The sequence below is a fragment of the Trichechus manatus genome, unplaced genomic scaffold (genome assembly GCF_000243295.1).
Source record: "Trichechus manatus latirostris isolate Lorelei unplaced genomic scaffold, TriManLat1.0 scaffold00049, whole genome shotgun sequence".
NCBI classification, from domain to species: domain Eukaryota; kingdom Metazoa; phylum Chordata; class Mammalia; order Sirenia; family Trichechidae; genus Trichechus; species Trichechus manatus.
In genome coordinates, this window is record NW_004443985.1 from 6,490,765 (window position 1) to 6,503,540 (window position 12,776).

Sequence of the window (12,776 nt, forward strand, 5' to 3'; positions counted from 1 at the left end):
CTGTTCATATCCTTTGCCCATTTTTTAATTGGGTTATTTGTCTTTTTGTTGTTGAGGTTTTGCAGTATCTTATAGATTTTAGAGATTAGATGTTGATCGGATTTATCATAGGCAAAATTGTTTTCCCAGTCTGTAGGCTGTCTTTTGGCTCTTTTGGTGAAGTCTTTTGATGAGCATAATTGTTTGACCAGGACCGTCTGATGTGATCCCTGTCAGAGCCGTTGGTAGTGGTAGCCAGGCACTGCCTTGTTCTTCTGGTCTCAGGCTAGTGGAAGCTGTGGTTACTGTGGTCCATTAGTCCTTTGGACTAGTTCTTTCCTTGAGTCTGATTTTCTTCACTCTTCTTTGCTCTGGATGGGAAGAGACCAATTGTTGTGTCTTAGATGGCCGCTCGCAAGCTTTTTTTTTATTTTATGGAACTTTAGGTGAAAGTTTACAGAGCAATTAGTTTCTCATTCAAAAATTTATACACAGATTGTTTCATGACATTGCTTGCAATCCCCGCAATGTGTCAGCAGTCTCCCCGCTTTCCACCCTGAGTTCTCCATGTCCATTCATCCAGGTTTCCTGTCCCTTCTTGCCTTCTCGTCTTTGCTTTTGGGTAGGTGGTGCCCATTTGGTCTCATATACTTGATTGATCTAAGAAGCATGTTCCTCTAGTGTGTTATTGTTTGTTTTATACACTTGTCTAATCTTTGGATGAGAGGTGGACTTCGGGAGTGGCTTCAGTTCTGAGTTAGCAGTGTGTCTGGGGGCCATAGTCTCAGGGGTTACTCCAGTCTCTGTCAGACCAGTAAGTCTGGTCTGTTTTGTGAATTTGGATTTTGTTCTACATTTTTCTCCTGCTCTGTCGAAGACCCTCTATTGTGATCCCTGTCAGAGTGGTCTGTGGTGGTAGCCAGGCACCATCTAGTTCTTCTGGGCTCAGGTGCTCACAAGCTTTTAATACCTCAGTTACTACTCACCAAAGTAGAATGTAGAACATTGTCTTTATGGACTGTGTTATGCCAATTGACTTAGATATCCCCCTAGAGTATGGTCCTAAGCCCTTAAGCCCAGTGACTCAGTCCCTCAAGGTGTTTGGTTATGGCTAAGGAGTTTTCATAAACTTTGCTCCTGTATGCTCTACTGTATACATGGGTATCTTGCAGCACATACAAATACATATGTAGAAATATCCTCTGCCGATATGCCCATGGGAGTACTCCCAGATACCATCCCACACCTGTTCAACTTAAACATATACCTACGTATCTACTTGTAAACTATTGTTTGTTACTACTGTTTTTGCAGGATTGTGTATGTAATAGTATTTACCATTGTTTCCTTTTATTTTTGCGTACCTCCCAGCGTCTTCCTTTGCCTTGGTCATGTTGTGCTGACATTCACCTTATTGTGTGTTGCCTTTTCCTTCATCCAAGTTAATACGTGCCTACCATCTAGTTAGTGATTTTCTCTCCCTCCCTCTCCCATCACTGGTAACCATGAAAGAATATTTCTTTTTGTGGGTAAACCTTTTCTTGATTTTTTATAATAGTGGTCTCATATAATTTTTCTCTTTTTGTGACTGACTTATTTCACTCAGCATAATGTCATCCAGGTTCATCTATGTTGTGATATATTTCTTGGATTCATCATTAATCTTTAACACTACATAGTATTCCATTGTGTGTATGTGCCATAGTTTGTTTATCCATTCACCTGTTGATGGGCACTTATGTTGTTTACATCTTTTTGCTATCGTGAACAATGCTGCGATAAACATGGGTGCGCATACGTCTATTCCTGTCACAGCTCTTATTTCCCTAGGATATATACCTAGTAGTGGGGTTGCTGGATCATATGGTATCTTGATTTCTAACTTTTTAAGGAAGCACTGTACCATTTTCCACAGTGGTTGTACCATTTTACAATCCCACCAGCGGGGTATGAGAGTTCCAACCTCCCTACACCCTTGCCAGCATTTGTTGTTTTCTTTTTTTTTTAATCATTGCCGTTATTGCTGGGGTGAAATGTTATCTCATTGTAGTTTTGATTTGCATCTCTCTAGTGGTTAAGAGCTTGGCTGCTAACCAGAAGGTCAACAGTTCAAATCCACCAGCCACTCCTTGAAAACCGTATAAAGCAGTTCTACTCTGTCCTATAGGGTCGCTATCAGTCGGAACCAACTGGAAGGCACTTAACAACAACAACAAAAAATGGATTATGATTGTGAACATCTCTTCATGTATTTGTTAGCCACCTGAATGTCTTCTTTGGTGAAGTGTCTGTTCATGTCCTTTGCCCATTTTTTAATTGGATTGTTTGACTTTTTGTTGTTGAGGTATTGAAGTTTTCTATAAATTTTAGAGATTAGTCCCTTGTCAGATATGTCATTGCCAAAATTTTTTTCCTAGCCTGCAGTTTCTCTTTTTACTCTTTTGGAGATGTCTTTTGATGCACGTAAGTGTTTAATTTTAGGAGGTCCCAGTTGTCTAGTTTATCTTCTGCTGTTTGTGCATTTTTAGTTATGTTTGATAGTCTGTTTATGCCGTAAATTAGGGCCCCTAGGTTCACCCCTATTTTTTCTTCCATGATCTTTATAGTTTCAGGTTTTATATTTAGGTCTTTGATCCATCTTGAGTTAGGTATGGACCCTGTTTCATTTGTCTGCAAATGGATATCCAATTTTGCCAGCATCATTTATTAAAGAGACTCTCTTCCCCGTTTAATGCATTTTGGCCCTTTGTCAAAGATCAGCTGTCCGTAGGTGGATGGACTTACTTGTGGGTTCTCAGCTCTGTTCCATTGTTCAGCATAATTCCGTACAAGTCATAAACTGAGTGCGACTGGTGTAATTAATCTGTGTTACTAGGTATCAGTGGAAAAACAGTATTTTAATACTCAAAAAAGACAATCTAAGTTTTGCCTCTTCTTAGTCAGCCCAAAGGTATAAGGACTGTGTTCTTGGTGTATTGGGTTCTTGGAGATTCTTTTTCATGGTTTTGAAGAGAACAGAGTATGTTCTTTTTTGTTTTGTTTTTTAAATCTCTAGGCATTGCCCCCTGTTTCTTTCAAAAGTTTTTTTTTTTCCCCTAGTGTCTTATTTTGGAAAATTTCAAGCCTAAAAAAGTTGCAAGAATAATACAACAACTACCCATGTACTCTTCACCTAGATTCACCAATTGTTAGCAGTTGGTACACTTACTTTATCTTTGTCTGTGCGAGTGTATAGTTTACGTTTTTTCTTCCTTTCGAAACTTGTAATTGCCAACATCATGACACTTCGCCTCTAAATATTGCATCTTGTATCTGCTAAGAAAGACGTTGTCTTACGTAACCACAATACAGTGCTTGCATTCAGAAAACTTAGTGTTGATGCAATCTGTTACCTAACAAGCATTCTGCATTCAAATGCCCCTCATTTTTCCAACTGTGTACTTTATAGCTTACTTTTTTGTCAATCCACTGTCTAATCCATGATCACGCGTTGCATTTAATTATAATATCTTTTTGTTCTTCTTTACTCTAAAATTGTTACTAAGTCTTTTTTTTTTTTCTCTTTTTTTTAAAATACCCTCCTCCTGACATGACATTTTTGAAGAATTCAGGCCAGTTATTTTGTAGACTGTCCCTCACTGATTAGATTCACGTAAAACATTTTGTCATGACACATGACAGAGGGGGCGTGTTCTTCTCAGGGCGCCGTAGCAGGGTGCCCATGAGGTCAGTTCGCCCCCTTATTGGTGATGTCAAGTTTGATCATTTCAGTCATGAACTCTAGACTTTCTGGGGCCATGGAGGCTGGATGAAACCCTGAAACTATTGTCCTATGATAATCTTTAAAACTTAAAAAATACCCCTTGAAGTCTTCCTAAAACCAAACACCAGTTTAGCTTAACTAGTGAAGAATGTCTGCCTTGATCAGTGTGCTCTTTTAAGAGCTATCTATATGGGATCAAACTGACAACAGCAACTCCAAAGATGAGATAGGAACCTTGGGGGCCAGTGAGTTTTTGTTAATGCAGAAGGAACAACTCAGAAAAGGAAGGTGAGAATGGTTGCACGACTCAAAGAATGTAATCAGTGTCCTGGAATTGTACATGTAGAAACTGTGGAATTGGTGTATGTTTTGCTGTGTATATTCTCAACAACAAAAGTGAAAAAAAAAAAAATTGATCACTTCAGATCGCAGTCAGCCCCTTTCTGATGTCATGATTGTATAATAACAGCGGATCTCATCTTGGTTTAGAGTATTTTGTCTCTGGTTACTATTTTTACACGTGCGTATTTTATTCCAACCGCTGTTTTGTGGTAAGTAAAAAGGGACAGTTAAGTCCTCCTCCCTTTTCTCATCGACATTGGGTAGGGTTCTTTTCTCAGTGCTAGCGCACTCTGGCTGTGTGTCTGTGTTCGCGCTATAAAATAGAACATACCTTGTCCAGCTAGCAGGCCATTAAGCACTTCAGACATGGACATCAGAGCACCTGGACCTTTGGAAGTGAATTCCATGTTAATGTGTAAGCAATTGCAACCATTGTTCTTTCTCAGAACCCTTGGCCAAGACGGTGCCCTTGGATTGGGTGGGGGCTTCAGGTTCTGGCAAGCCCATGGCATGTTTATTGCCAGTGAAACGCATGGAAGACAGGATGCAAGCTCCAGGCGGCAGAGTGCAGCCCCGGTGCCCCTGAGGGCTGCTGCCCCTCCTGCTGGCCTCTGGGGCCTGAGCCCCAGCTTTGCAGAGAGTACCACAGCTTCCGCCCCCTCCTGGAAACAAAGGTTTCCTCAGCCTCCCAGCTAGCACCTACCACTTTGGTTACTTGAAAAAGAAACAAATGAGAGACAGATGGAGATTTGGGGCCTGGAAGGATGGGGTTCTTGTGCTTGAAGGTATGGGTGGTGGCCCCAGTGGCATTTCTTTTGTCTGGCCATTTCCTGCAACTCAAGAACATGGATTAATGTTTTCTTCCGCTCCTCCAAATCACCCCTCCAGTAGCCTGAGGTGCACTTCCTTTTCTTCTTTGCCTCCAAAATGGGGAATTTTTCTGTTCCTTGCTAGATTGCTATTGGGATTCTCCTGTAGCTCAGGACTTCTTCCCGTCTCATCCTTGCTAATGCCCTCTCGGAGTTAAATAGGTGAAGTCTGTAGCTGTGATTCTGTGTACGCTGTGACTGCTGAGGCTCATTGAGGCTTCAGCATCTAAAAATATTTTCTAACTTAGCAACGGGGGCACGCTACTCTCTTAGCTATCCCTCTTTCCCTGTGACAGCAGATTTAGCCCAAGAGTCTGGAAGCCTTTTCAACAAGCACAGCTTCATCTCTTGGCTGTGTTATTGTTTTTTGTTTGTTTTTAATGGGTTTTTCTTGTTTTGTTTTTGTGTTGTGTGTGTGTAATATGTATATATAACATAAAATTTGTAATTTTAACCATTTCTAAGTGTACAAGTCAGTGATATTAATTACATTCACAATGTTGTGAAACCATCACCACTCCCTATTTCCAAAACTTTTTCATCACCCCAAAAAGAAACTCAGTACCTACCCCTCAAGCAAGAACTCCTGATTGATTTTGTTTTTGTTTTTTTTTTTAGTTAACATAAATAACCTTCTTATATATATGATGTGATCCCCCGAGTGACTCTGGACAAATCACTTAGCCTGTCCAGGGTCCAGTTTCCTCTTCTGTAAAAGGGTTGTTTGATAAGACACTCTTCAGCGTTCCTTGCTATTTTCTGCCATGGTAGTTATTCTGTGGTCTAAAGATGTAAGTCAGTCCTCTTCTTTCAGATTGAATTTTTGCTGGGGGTGGGGGAAGCTCTTCATTCTGTTTTCACATGGATCAAGGGTAACCAAGTTGTCTTCAAATGAATGGCTAGAGTAAAGTATTTTTCTTTAATCCCTTTCTTACTAGTATTTTGGGTTTGTGCTGTACCGGACGACACTCCCTAAAAATTGCAGCGACCCGACACCCCTCTCTGCACCCATCAATGGAGTCCGTGATCGGGCCTACGTCTCTGTGAATGGGGTAAGAATTGTCTCTCAACTTTGCATTTCTGCTTTAATGGGGGGAGGGGGCGGAATGTGGCATCCTAGGCCTTTGGTCACTTTTCCAGCCTCCTCTTCGCGTCCCTTAGCTGGGCACCTTGCTTGCTCATGTGGCCTCATCCATGCTCCATCTGCCTTAAATACCCCCTTCACCCATCTTACCACTGAGGGCTGTGCTTAAGGCCCCACCCTGTCTAGTGCCTTCCCATCTCCCCCAAACCACCTTTCTCTGACTGACCATGGTGGCATCTTGCTTGAGACTTCTTTCCCCAGTGAACTGTGAGCTCCTTGAGGACAGGGTCCATTTCCGATTTAGCTTTGTAAATGGCACTGATTCATTTAGCTTTGTGCCTTAGTCCTGCATGAGAAATTATATTCTGAAGGACGTTTTATGATCATTGTCACTAAAATACACAAATAACTTTTTTTTTTATTGTACTTTAGATGAAGGTTTACAGAACAAATAGTTTCTCATTAAACAGTTAGTACACATATTGTTTTATGACAATGGTTAACAACACCATGGCGTGTCAACACTGTCCCTTCTTAACCTTGGGTTCCCTATCACCAGCTTTCCTGTCCCCTCCTGACTTCTAGTCCTTGTCCCTGGACTCTTGGGCCCCTTTAGTCTCGTTTTGTTTTATGGGGCTGTCTAATCTTTGGCTGAATGATGAACCTCGGGAGTGATTTCATTACTGAGCTAAAAGGGTGTCTGAGGGCCGTACTCTCTGCGTTTCTCCAGTCTCTCTCAGGCCAGTAAATCTGGTCTTTTTTTGTCAGTTAGAATTTTGTTCTACATTTTTCTCCAGCTCTGTCCAGGACCCTCTGTTGTGATCCCGGTCAGAGCAGTCAGTGGTGGTAGCCAGGCACCATCTAGTTGTACTGGACTCAGTCTGGTGGAGGCCATGGTAGCTGTGGTCTACTAGTCCTTTGGACTAATCTTTTCCTGGTATCCTGTTCTCTTCATTCTCTCTTGCTCCCGAAGGGTGAGACCAGTGGAGTATCTTAGATGGCTGCTCACAGGCTTTTAAGACCCCAGACGCTACTCACCAAGGTAGAATGTAGAACATACAATACACAAAGAACTTTGTTTCACAACAAAGCACAAGTACATTTTAGGATTTTCATTCTCTCACTGAAATCATCATGTGAAAGAACGCATGAAGAGATTTTTCTAACTAAGGAAATTTGTTCAGAAAACTTAAAATGAAAACATTTCCATTCTGTGGTGATCAGTGCTTTTAATTTTAGTCGGAGCAAGTTTCTAGGACGTTATGTTATGCTGATTTTTCTTTTTTCTTCAATTTAGTGTCGTCTTAGTGAATTGTGGTCATGTAATGTCAATTTTTAAAAATCTAGCCTTTTTGAAAAAATTAGGAAATATGTTGCTGATAAAATACCTGTTTTTTTTCCTTTATTCTACTGAATAATTTTTTTGAGGTTAATGCATTATATCAAGTCTTTTCAGGTGAGAATACTCCAGCTAACTCCCTGATTTTATCTCATTTATCTGATTTTGTCTCATCTCCCTGTGTGGTTCAGAAGCTGTTTTTCATGTGACTGGCTTATGTGCTTTGAGAACACGAAGCAATTCCTCTAATAGGAGTCCTCCCTGGAAATTTGCCCCCATTTTCTTTCTATTAGAAATAGATGAGCAGCAAAACATCCCAGGGCAAAGGAAACCAACCTAGACATTCCCTTGCTTTGAGCTATGCCTGGTGATTTTCCTGTTTAGAAATCAGTGCTAAAGCTCCTGTCTGGAGGTGAGATGAGAAGGCAGAGAGGGTCAGGAGCTGGCTGAATGGACATGGGAAATCAGGGGTGGAAAGGAGAAGTGTGCCGTCACAGTATAGGGAGAGCAATTAGGGTCACATAACAATGTATGTATAAATTTTTGTATGAGAAACTAACTTGAATTGTAAACTTTCACTTAAATCGCAACAATAAAATAAAAGGAAATCAGTGCTGAGGGAACTTGGCTGTGTGGCTGATGATTGGGCTAAGGGGCTAGCAAAGCATTCCCTACCAAGTCTGGTGAAACTTTAAGGCTGCAAAATGAGAGCTACATAAACTGAGCATCCTGCTGCTTCCTTTGCTGATCTTCTTACCTAGACAATTCTCATCTGGCATTGAACCTACAGGTCCCCCAGGGAATCCTTGAGCGAAACCAGGTGTTCACTGTGAACATAACAGGGGAAGCTGGAGCCACTCTGGACGTGCTGGTGGAGAACATGGGGCGTGTCAACTATGGCAGATATAACAATGATTTCAAGGTAGGACAAGCAGATCATCCAGGCACTCGCGTCATTGGGTTGGCCTCTGTCATCTTATGGCAGAGATGTTAGTCTCTGTTTTTCATTGAAGACATGCTTGAGAATCCAGTCAGCATCAAAGGTCAGAACCATGTCTGCAAGTTCTGCTGCAAGCCAGGATCCTGATTGCCTTGACTTTCTCTGTGTCATCAGTTAACCACAAGGAGCTGCAGAGTTCTAAAATATCTAAACGTACTTTACAGCTCTCCTATGCTGCTTTTTGTAATTCCCAGTATCCTGCTGAAATGTTTAAGTTTGAATTTTTTTCTCCATAAATACGGTGAGCATGGTTGTTTCATAGCTCGTGTCTGATAATTTCGGTGTCTGGAGCCACTGGGGATCTATTTCTATTGTCTGTTTTTGCTGATTCACCCTGATGGTATCTTGTCTCCTTGTGTGCCTGGTTATTTTTCATAGTGTTCTGCACGATGTATTTAAAAAAACATTTTAGAAATCATTTGAGGCCTGGGATGATTTTTGTTTGTTTCTGTAGGCTCCTGGAGATGCTAACAATCTGGGACCACCTTAAGTCTGGTTCAAGGTTTTTTGGGCTCTCTGAAAAACATGAAGCCTGGCTGCAGACTCTGTGAAGGCTCATTTAACATCCAGGTCACCCTTAGTGGTCCCAACCCAAGGTGGGGAATAGGAGTGTGGTTTACCAGGGCCATATCTTTCTGATTTTTCTCTCCTCTGACCCCATCAGGTTCCCGAAAATATGACTCAGCTTACCTACCTCTTTCTAATCACAGGTGCCCCTAGGGCAAAAGTGGGGCTTTGGGGCTCATCTCTCTGGGTTCCTATCTTCTCCCATATCTTGACCTATGAGTTTCTCACTGTCTTGTTAGATCTTAAATGCCATCAGAAAGATTTTTTATATATATTCATTCAGGTGTTTTACTTGTCTTCAATTAGTCTGCCTTTGTCAGAAACAGAACTTGCCACAAATAGATCTTTGGTAAATTTAGGAGTAGTAAAGGGGAAGTGGTGTCCTGGTGGCACAGTGGTTAAGAGCTCTCCTGCTAACCAAAACGTTGGCAGTTAGAACTCACCAGCCATTCTTTGGAAACCCTATGGGGCAGTTCTACTGCCCTACGGGGTCGCTACGAGTCGGAATTGACTCAATGACATCGGGTTTGGTTTGGTTTAGGTTAAAGGAGAAATGGACTCAAGGCCTTATTTCTCACTCAGACTCAATCTACTTTCTTTTAAGCTTTGAAAATAGCTTGAAACACTATATTTGAAGCAGTCTTATTTCCTGAACTCTCTAACCTTAATGGATGTCCTTAAACTATTGAGCAAACATAGAAAGAGGAATTATGAGCATCCTTAGTAGATTTTCACATTGAATTGCAGAATTGCATTTATTGCAGGTTTAGGTCCAAGTCTGCAAAACCCAATGGACTGATTTTATAGAGTCAGGAAGACTGTGGCTGTACAACATCACATCCCCCTGGAAACACGGCTACGACGTATTAAGTAAAAGTCTGTATATTTCTCATTCTTTATTCTCAGGCAAGCACAGCCTAAAGAGGCTTACACACTCTATGCCTAGGTCACACTATTGTCTGTGTCTTCTGGTTTATGGTCCTTCTAGCTGGGACAAAGGAGCCATGGTGGCGCAGTGGTTAAGAGCTTGACTGCTAACCAAAATGTCGGCAGTTCGAATCCACCATTCGCTGCTTGGAAACCCTATGGGGCAGTTCTTCTGTCCTTTAGGATTGCTGGGAATTGGAGTTGACTCAATGGCAATGGGTAGTTGGGACAAAAAGTGGAACATTGGTATCATCATTTGGTTGCATTTTTCAAAATCGAGATAGTTATTTCACTTAATTTTACATGTAATACATAGTTGTAGAGGAAAAAAAGTCAAACTGCCCTGAAATACATAATGTAGACGGTGAACATGCCCCAATAATTCCACCCCCACCCCAGTATATCAGCCCTAGAAATGCCTCCCTGTATGCATTTATTTGGTTTTCTATGGTAAGCATTTGGAGCCCTGGTGGCTCAGTGGTTAAGAGCTCGGCTGCTAACCAAAAGGTCAGCAGTTCGAATCCACCAGTTGCTCCTTGGAAACCCTATGGGGTGCTTCTACTCTGTCCTATAGGTCGCTATGAGTCAGCATCAACCTGATGGCAACAAGTTTTGGTTTTTTTATGCTGTGTCTATTTTGAAGAGCTATCACTCATTGAATGGAGTCCCTGGGTTGTGGAAACTGTTAAGCACTCAATGACTAGCTGAAAGCTTGACAGTTCGAACCCGCCCAGCGGTGCCTTGGAGACTGGCCTGGTCTGCTTCCAAAAAGTCACAGCCTTGAAAATAGTTCTACCCACTCTGAGATGGAATCAACTCAGCAGCAACTAACAACCACAATATCATTTATTGAATGTATATTCAGGACCTCATACACGTCTTCTCATTAAGTTCTCCACTTCCCCTGCAAGGGAACTCTTACTGCCCCCATTTCACAGCGGAAGAAACTGAGCCTGAAAGAAGGGAGATATCTTGGCTCAGCGTAAGTGGCGAGCCGGCAATGTGAGTGCAGATCCGTCTGGGCCCCACAGCCCCTGCTGTGTCCACACTGCTAGGAAGTGGGTGTTCAAGGGCTGTGGGACTGTGCCTAAGCCGGCCGAAGAAGTTTCTGTATGCCCATTTAAAAACTCTCACAAATACATTCTTCCCCTCCGCCTCTGTTAACGCAGAAGCAGTTTTTAAAAGCACACATGCTTTGCCCAAGTGGATGAGTAAACCCACCCTGACTTGTTTCGCAACCTAGACCTTGTGTTCTTTTGAAGCCGGGGCTTCAAACCAGTTCATTCCAGTGCGAACCCCTGCTGAGAGTTTGCATTTCTACCCACACAGAGACTGAATCAGAATCTGCATTTTAACAAGGTCCCCACTGCCTACTAGTGGTTCTCAGAATTTGTCCCTAACCAACAGCATCAGCATCGCATGGGACCTTGTTAGAAAAACAAGTTCTCAGCAGGGGTTCCAACCTGAATGAAGCCCTGTTTTGAAGACCTCTTTCCTCTGCAGGGTCCCCGGTGGTGTAGTGGTTAAGAGCTCGGCTGCTAACCAAAAGGTCAGCAGTTTCAATCCATCAGCCACTCCTTGGAAACCCTGTGGGGCAGTTCTACTCTGTCCTACGGAGTCGCCGTGAGTCGCCGTGAGTCGGAGACGACTTGACGGCAGTGGGTTTGGTTTTTGGGGTTTTTTCCTCTGCAGGTGATAAGAAAGTTGAGCTCTGCAAGCAGAGTGCCTCCCTTGTGTTTGAATTCCGTCATCCTTTAGAAGGAAGCGGAAGGAGGAAACCACTCAGCCGTGCTCTTCCTGCTGTAAAAACCCACCCCGCTCACGAACGGCACTTCCTTGCTGACAAACCCAGCTTAGGATTTGGTCTGCAGCTTTCTGAGGGGGCACAGCCGAGGACAAACTCCTGAATTCCAGAAAGCCCTGCCTCTTACCTCTTTTGCTGACTCTCGGCCCAGGTGTCTAGACCAAACGTGTCTCTCTAACAGATGTTTTTAGGGCACTATTCCACCGACATCCGTTAGGCTCACGCTCTGCATGGGATGCTGTGCGATGGTGCATGAGGGGTACAGGCTCATCCTCAGGTCGCCCACCCTCTGCTAGAAGAGGCCTGCACCCAGGGGACTAGAGCGCCACCCCATCTAGGACAAGCAGGTGTCTGGGCTGTGTCGTGACACTCCCGCTGGCAGCTCAGAGAGGCAAGGCAAGCACACATGTGGAAATGCAGTGTGGGGGCCACCTTTGCCTCCAGAATAAATATTTCTTTATAGCCCCTACGCTAAGGCTGCGTAGGGGACTGCCTGCCTGGTCCTCACAGGCCACTCTGACCCATGGAGGGACGGGGACTCCACTGTGTGGTCTCTGGGTCCCCAGTACACAGCAAAGAGCCCAGCATATAGCTGCCTAGGTAATGTTTTTGGAATTACTAAATGGGCATTTGACACTTGATATCGAAAGGTGTCCTGAGGCGAATCTGGGAACGGGCCAGGAGGGTAACGTTAGACTAGCCGTGTGCTCAGGCTTCAACCCAGAGGCCACCGTCACGGGCACCCCAGCGACGCCAGGACAAAAGAACCCTTTGTCTCCTTTCACAGACGTCATGGTGTTCTCATTCGCGTCGTCTCCTGCCGCGCTCACACCAGGGGCGTGGTGTCAGGTGTGCTCATCTCGGTGGGTCCCTGTGAGGCGCCCAAGGTCAAGACTTGCTCCCAGTTATGTGTGGAGGGCAGGGTCGGTCCTCCCGTTCCTCCTGTCTGCAGTGGGATGATGTTTTCTTGTGTCCCCAACTCCCTTCTCCTGCTCCCCCCATCTGCGGTGGGATGATGTTCTCTTCTGTCCCCCACTCCCTTCCCCCAGTCCTCCCATCTGCAGTGGGATGATGTTCTCTTCTGTCCCCCACTCCCTTCCCC

The 12,776-nt window shown here is 43.6% G+C and overlaps 1 protein-coding gene across 3 annotated transcripts in view; it reads left to right on the forward strand.

Annotated features, from left to right (window-relative positions):
- GLB1 (galactosidase beta 1) overlaps positions 1-12,776 on the forward strand; it is a 105,843-nt gene that overhangs the window by 75,012 nt on the left and 18,055 nt on the right. For all 3 annotated transcript variants that reach the window (XM_004377405.2, XM_023732243.1, XM_023732244.1), the window contains 2 exons: positions 5,892-6,005; positions 8,167-8,298. In XM_004377405.2, coding sequence (XP_004377462.2) covers positions 5,892-6,005; positions 8,167-8,298 — 246 coding nt within the window. The remainder of the gene's footprint in view (positions 1-5,891; positions 6,006-8,166; positions 8,299-12,776) is intronic.